Source organism: Mus caroli, chromosome 17 (assembly GCF_900094665.2).
Source record: "Mus caroli chromosome 17, CAROLI_EIJ_v1.1, whole genome shotgun sequence".
NCBI lineage: Eukaryota > Metazoa > Chordata > Mammalia > Rodentia > Muridae > Mus > Mus caroli.
The window spans coordinates 82,546,740-82,554,042 of NC_034586.1; the positions used below are offsets into that span (position 1 = coordinate 82,546,740).

Sequence of the window (7,303 nt, forward strand, 5' to 3'; positions counted from 1 at the left end):
AGAGATGAGCAGTTATAAGCCACCATTGGGTCCCGGGAACTGAGTTCGGGGCTTTCCTCTGAAAGAGCAACAAGTGCTCCTAACTACTGAGCTATATTTCTATCTCCAGCCCCGCTACTCATTTTACGCTACATAATACCCACAAGTAAACAAAAATGACCATGATCTGTGTTTCTTGGCTTCTCCCAGAAAGTACTTCAAGCTGTTGGGAGAGATTGCCCAAATCCCACAGGCAGTCAGTTATCCAAGGGAGTGTTCAAGCAGGTGCAGGGATTCTCTGCAGGCCACAGGCACACCCTTCGACATTCCTGAGGATTCTGCCTCTGTTGTTAATACTTGATACTTTGACAGCTTCTTGGTTCTCTTTCCCATCACACTGAGCCTGAGCTGAGCTATCAGTCTACCACTGCAGCCTCTGAATGCCAGATAGCATGCACATCTCCCTCTGACCCACCATGCATACGGGGTCAGAGAGGTGGAATGTTAGCTGGTGATGTAGAAGGCTGGGCTTCAGGGCACCAGGGAGATGGGACAGACAGGCCAAGGACAGACTTCAGGAATATAGGCGGGCTTCTGGAATCAGTAGTGTGCATAAGCCAAGGCTCTAAACCTGTGGTACATACCCCAGTTTCCCACTGCAGCCTCTCCTCTACAACATAGTTCCAGAGTTATCATCAGGAAGTTCAAGGCAGTGGCTATGGAGACGTTAAACTGCGGGTGCAGTTTCTGATTGCCTGGTGGCTTTCTGAGCATGAGCCTGGGGACGGTAGACCAGACACATCCACAATGCTGACCTTCAATACATCCCATAGTCCCAAGTTACTGCACCTGAAGCAAGAAGACATGCACACTTCATATCTGAATAAGCTTAGAGCTTCAGATGCCTAGGTCAAAGGTACAATTCACATCTCACCCCCGGCAAAGCTGACAGACACCTTCATCCCAGACTTCGAAATGCCCCAGAAACTGTCAAGACAGGTGGACTACAACTTGACTTCTGAGCATAATTTGGGATTTATTCCAAAGTTAACAGTGTATAACCCTCTTAGCTATTCAAAGCTAGGAAAGGACTGCAGAGGAAGATGACACCCCACCCCCACCCCAGGTCCCTTTGTCCAAATGACTCCGACTTTGAAGACTCTGCAGTCTAGCCCAGGCTCCCCGTCCCGGAGCCTCATGTAAAGAACTTTCTGCTGGTGTTGTCTCCAAACAGAATCCCTCGTATCTCTGGCATCTTCTGCATGGCCGCGAGATTCAGCCGACTTTCCAGGGTGTTGGAAACCTTTATTTTCTGATCGCTGCTGTAGACCTCCACCCCTCCAGCAGCATTGGAAGGCAAGTGTTCAGTTTGGTCAACCTGTACCTCCAAATGCTTCTGGCAGAGCCTCATGTACTGAGGGATGGCTCTTACCACCGCATATTCCACCAAGTGGAGGTCCTGTGGCCGGCAGCGGACAATCATCACAGGCTCCAGCAGCCGGAGCAAGGCTTGGAGCACGAGCTTATCCAGCAGGTCCTGGTAGATTTCTTCATCGGACACAATTCTGCTGAGCCTCATCTTGGCATCCTTGAGCAATTCTAAGATGAGATTGTCTCGGGCTCTCAGGACCGTGATGCGAGCCTGGTTTCTCATGGTGGACAGCTGGATCTTTTTCTGCTGCTCGATCTGTTTCTCCTTCTTCTCAAAATAATCCATGATCTTCAGCCGCTGGGTCTGCACCAGGCGGCCCTTCTCAATGTTGAACTCTTCCTCCGCCTTGGCGTCTATCTCCTCCGCCTTCTCGTTGGCTTCCTGCTCGATGAACGCCATCATGTGCTTGATCTGCTTCTGCACATCTGTGTCCGTCAGGGCCATGGCTCCTCTCAGACACGGGGGCACAGGGAGGGCCTGGGGACCTCCTGGTGTCCTCAATGTAGAACAGAGTCTTCAGGGTATTTCTAATGTCTGCTCCCTCCCTGTGCAGAACACAGAGGAGAAAAGGAGAAATCAGAGTCTGAAGGGAAGGAGACCGGAAACTGTCTCGATAGCCCTCCGTTTGTAGATCCGTTAACCAATGTCCTGAGATGGGACGTGATTTGTAGGAAGTCAATCCTGAGAAACCCAAGCTTCACCCTCTGCCGTTCTGTTTCTGTTCACTCACTGTCACCCAATAGCCGCAAGTCAGGGCCATTCTAGTCCAGAGATCTCTCTAGGCAGCGATGACCTAAGACTCGGGTAGGAAGGCAATGGAGTGGAAATACCAAATCAAAACCTAAGCATAAAGAATGTCTCAGCATGGGGCTGGAGAGAAGGCTCAGCCATTAAGACCTGAGTTCGAGTCCTGGTATTCACATGGAAGCTTACAACCAACTACCTGTAACTCTCGTCCTAGGGGACCTGTCACCTTCTTACAGCCTCCGCAGGCACTGCCACACAGACATATATACAGACAAGTCCCCCATACATACAAAATAAAAATACCCAACGACTTAAAAAAAAATCAATGAACACATTAGAGGATGAGAAGGACGGAGGGGAATCATGAGAACCTGGTAACGCAGGACTCAATCCAGGAAGACTGCTTGGAGGCAGGAGGCTTCACAAAACCTGTTATGACCTGAGAGTATGGCTAAGTGAGAAAAAAGCACTCTGGGGAGAGGCGTGGGGTTGAAGAGGCTGAAAGGCGGTCTTTCACCAGGAATGGTGTCCAAGTTTCTGTATATATTTCAATCAGCGGGTAGACCTTTAAGAAGTCTGTGTTTGAAGGTCTCACTCGGTACCTGCTGCTCCTCATACACTGTTGTCATCAAAGTCTCTGCCAGTGTCACCTGGGATTCTACATGTTAAAAAGACTGCAAGGCTAGGGTAAGAGTGCTTGCAAACAATCCTGAGAACCTGCTTTTGATCCCTAGGACCCTAATAAAGGTGGAAGGACAGAACCAAGTCTGTGGTGTTGACCTCTGACCTCTGTGAATGTGTGGCAATGATAATCAGTGCACATCCTCCTCATTCACAGACCCTTGTCATATACACATCCTCCTCCAATGGTAATGGAGCAGGAGGAGGGGCAGGAGGAGGAGGAGGACCAGGAGGAGGGGCAGGAGGAGGACCAGGAGGAGGGGCAGGAGGAGGGGCAGGAGGAGGAGCAGGAGGAGGGGCAGGAGGGGGGGCAGGAAGAGAAGGAAGAGCAGGAGGAAAGAGAGAAAGAGGAGGAGGGGCAGGAGGAGGAGCAGGAGGAGGAGCAGGAGGGGGAGCAGGAGGAGGAGCAGGAGGAGGAGCAGGAGGGGGAGCAGGAGGAGGAACAGGAGGAAGACCAGGAGGAAGGAGAGAAAGAGGAGGAGGAGGGAAAGGAGGAGGGGCAGGAGGAGGAGCAGGAGGAAGGAAAGGAAGAGGAGGAGGAAAATCCTGGTAGAGCATTTGCTTAATAAGCACTTGACCCTGGCTTTTATCCTTGCACACCAAAAACAAACAAAACCCACCAAAAAACCCCATAAAACCAAATAACCAAAAACCAAAAATGAAAACAGAAGAAGTTAAAAGATCTTCCCTACTCGGGCCCATAAAATGCTGTCCCACGGGCATGATACGGCCATGGCACTAGTGAGCTTACAACCGCTGTAGTCGCCTGCATGGGGCCCACAGAAGACTGAACTCGCGAGCATTCGCTCTTAGACAGAGGAAGGGTCAGTGGGGTCCCACACACCCAGGGAAGCTAGCGGAAGCCTGAGCTGCTGCAGGACAGAAAGTCATTTCTTTAGTGATGTGGCCACCCACGAGTGACATCACTCCATCCACACCCACGTGAGTGATCTGGTTAAACCCAGTGGGTCACAAAACAAAAAACAAAACAAAACAAAACAAAACAAAACAAAAACAAAGTAAAATCAACAAAACTAAAAGTCAAGAAAATATGGTGACGCTTTGGTGAGAGGACAGGAGGCACAGTGGGAGGTGTGGGAGAGCGTAAGGAGGGTGAGCAGAATGTATTATATACACATATGAAATTATCAAAGAAGAAATTGATTAAAAAAAAACTCAAAAAAAATCTCATCAGACTCAGGAAAATATATGAACAAAATGAGAATATCCAAAATATAAATGGACTAAATAAATTTTTAGAGCTAAAGAACAATTGAATTAAAAAGATATTCAAGGCATAAGCAGGACTAAGATGGCTCCATAGGTAACAGCACTCGCCACCAAGCCTGAGGACCTGAGTTCAATCCACGGGACGCACATGGTGGAAGAGCCCAGCTCTGGTCAGTTTTCCGTTAGCTTCACACCTGTGCCCTGACACACATTCACGTAATTTTAAATTCTCAAAACAGCCAGGCGTGGCAACTCATCCCTCTGATCTCAGCTCCTGGTGGGCAGAGGCAGGCAGATCTCTGTGAATCTAATACCAGCCTTTCTACAGAGTAAGTCCCAGGCTGAGTAGAGCCAAGTAGCAAGTTCCTAAATAAAATAATCTTTCTGAAAAGCATATTGTTTATCTTATGTTATTTGGAGGTATACTTTTGAAAACTAAGCTTTTTTTTGTCAATAGAACAAAAACACTCCCTGCTCCCACAGAAGACATGTCAATGAAATAAGTTTTAAAAGGCTCCCCAAGATGGGCATGGTGGTGCACACCTTTAATCCTAGCACTCGGGAGGCAGAGGCAGGCAGATTTCTGTGTTCGAGGCCAGCCTGGTCTACAAAGTGAGTTCCAGGACAGCCAGGGCTATACAGAGAAACCCTGTCTTAAAAAAAAAAAAAAAAAAAAAAAAAAGAGGCTCCCCGAGTAACTCCAATCAATGGTCACCAGCTTTGGGAGCCACCATAGATGAAGGGTAAGGGGTGTGAAATGTCGGACACCTGGCCATGTGTGGAGGAATAGACACCCTAGGTGAGCCCTTACCACTTCCATGCCAGGAGCTGCTTTTGGTCTGGCGCCGGGAGTCTGATAGAATGTGGAATTTGGAACGCTCACTGGAACCTGGCACTGCGGACCCTTCTGAACAGATGATTAAGGCTGTCTGACCAGGCAGCTCGAATTCACAGAGCCAGTCTACCCCTTCGGAGGGCTGGCCAGCTCTGCCAAAAAGAGTCCAAGAGAGGGTTCCTTGGCACCTGAACTGTGGCTGGGCTTGTCTTTGCACGCTCAGAATCTCAATTAAGTAGGCACAGAGTTGGCCCCACTCTGGGGTGGGCTTCCCTTAACTGACATGTGTACAGACCCAGTCAGCCAGTTTATTAATTTACTAACGAAAAATACAGCTGCCATGCTGGTGGGTCACGGCCTCTCTTATTTGGCCTGTGGAGACAAATCGGAAGGCTGTTTAATGAGAAAGCCGTCTAACGACAATTCACCAGATGGTCAAGAGAGCCACTCCTATCACAGGCTGCTGGGCTTCTTTTCATGGTGGAGGCACTTCTCCATGCCCAGACAGAGCCAGCTTCCACCGTGCAGGCTCCACAGTGAGGCTGCCTGAAGATCCCACCCCTGCTCTTCACTGACCACACATGTGATTTTGCTGAAGCAGCCCGATCGCCCCCCCTGCCCCCCCCCAGCTTCCTCAGGAATATAATGGAACGTGACAGCATCTACATAGCGTGGCCTTAAATGAAAGGGAGGGTTTATCATAGCGGTGCGCAGAGTCTGTCTTCGTGGACGCTAATTGTCTCGGACAACCCTATTTGCCGCTCCACATCGCAGCCCCTGTTTGAACATAAAGGATCTAGAGCAGATCTGATTCTTCTAACATGTCTCGGTGTCCTTGTACCCAGTCTAGACACAGCCAGACTCTCAGAAATAGTGGGTAAAGTTCTGAATTCCGAGGCCCTGGTCTGGGGGGGTGAGGGTGGACCATCTCATAGCTAGTTGCAATTCTCCCTTCCTGATGCTGCAGTCTACAAGTCTTGTGGCTCCCTCCCTGGGCACCAGCATTTGTTGGTATTGGACTTGGAAGCAGCTGTGGGGTGAACTGGGCTGAAATTCAGGTCTGGATGGGCCAGGCTGAAATCTGGGGCTGGAGCAAATGTGTCTACAGGAACTCGGTATCCATGTCACGTGTCTGGCAGATGTGACTTTCTGCCCGTCTGGGACAGAGATTATGAGCTCACACTGGCCTGCGATTTAAGCAAAACAGCAAACCAAACTGAGGAGCCTCCTGATTGCTTTTGCACAGGCCTTGGAAGTGGCATGACCCACATGTGGGGCTGGGGCAGCAGATCAGGTCTCTAAGGCACACATACCTCCCAGCATCTACCCCACACAGTAGCAGGGTCTCTTTGCTGCTTCAGACCCCAAATGCACAAGTCCAGTTCCAATGTTTGTTCACACTGCTCCCTCAAGTAAAATGTCCACTTGTCTAAATCTCACCTTTACTTTCGGATCTAGTTTGAGTCATGCTGCTTCTTGGGCCTCTGGGCTCCTCTTTAAAATTTAGACACCCACGAATTCTGAAATGTGCCCTCCACGGTCAGTCACAGCAAGGACAACTGCAGTGCGGTCAACATTCCTTGTTTAAAAATTAACTTACTTTGTGTGGAAGTATTTGTGTCTCAGTTGGGGACAGTGACAACTCAGAGCTGAGCCCAGGTCCGGGGACCCCATCGAGGCAGGTGCAGACGGATGCTTCTTCACTGATTGGACTTGGAGTCAGGAAAAAATGTTTCTCTCTCTCTCTCTCTCTCTCTCTCTCTCTCTCTCTCTCTCTCTCTCTCTCTCTCTCGTCTTCCTACATTGCAAATTACAACACACATTCAGAAAAAGTACACAGAATGCAAATGTGCAGTTTATTGAATTATTACCAGGCAAATACTTGGAAACTATCGCTCAGGTCAAGAAATGAAATGTCGCACATTATCTGAAGGCAGGGGACAAGTTGTGGGGGGTCTGCTCTCTGCTTCCATCATGTGGCTCCTAGGGACTGAACTCAGGTCATCAGGTTTGGTGGCAAGCACTACTGAGGGATCTTGGAGGCCCTTGACACATTTGCATTTTTTCCTGACTCCAAGTCCAATCAGTGAAGAAGCATCCGTCTGCACCTGCCTCGATGGGGTCCCCGGAATACATGGTGGGGGGGCATCCCCTTCTCTGTCTTTCAGCAAATACTGGCTGAGCAGTGTGCGAGCCACTGTGTGAGCCACTGTGCAGGGATAGTCAACAGAACAGGCAATAGAGCAGATGCCAGCTCTAGTTCCCAAAGCCTTGGTGTGATGGGAGACTCAATTTGTAAGCTGGAAATCCCAGACCAGAGGGCTGGGCCCCCCACAATGTCATAGAGCTGCATGAATGAAGGGCCCTAGGCTCAGTTCCCACCCAAGCCCATCCCAGGC

The 7,303-nt window shown here is 49.6% G+C and overlaps 1 protein-coding gene across 3 annotated transcripts; it reads right to left on the minus strand.

Annotated features, from left to right (window-relative positions):
* Positions 1-995: 995 nt before the first annotated feature.
* On the minus strand, positions 996-6,554 carry Atp6v1e2 (ATPase H+ transporting V1 subunit E2). Of its 3 annotated transcripts, none has more exons than XM_021149638.1 (2): positions 4,881-4,924; positions 996-1,956 (listed from the first exon to the last, which is right to left on the minus strand). In XM_021149638.1, the coding sequence occupies exon 2, from the start codon at positions 1,853-1,855 to the stop codon at positions 1,175-1,177; it is 681 nt and encodes a 226-aa protein (XP_021005297.1). In that variant the 5' UTR covers positions 1,856-1,956; positions 4,881-4,924; the 3' UTR covers positions 996-1,174. The 3 variants fall into 3 exon arrangements, with proteins under 3 accessions (XP_021005297.1, XP_021005299.1, XP_021005298.1); XM_021149640.1 differs by lacking the exon at positions 4,881-4,924 and adding an exon at positions 6,505-6,554 and having other exon boundaries at positions 1,005-1,956; XM_021149639.1 differs by lacking the exon at positions 4,881-4,924 and adding an exon at positions 6,345-6,453 and having other exon boundaries at positions 1,005-1,956.
* Between the last annotated feature and the right edge of the window lie 749 nt (positions 6,555-7,303).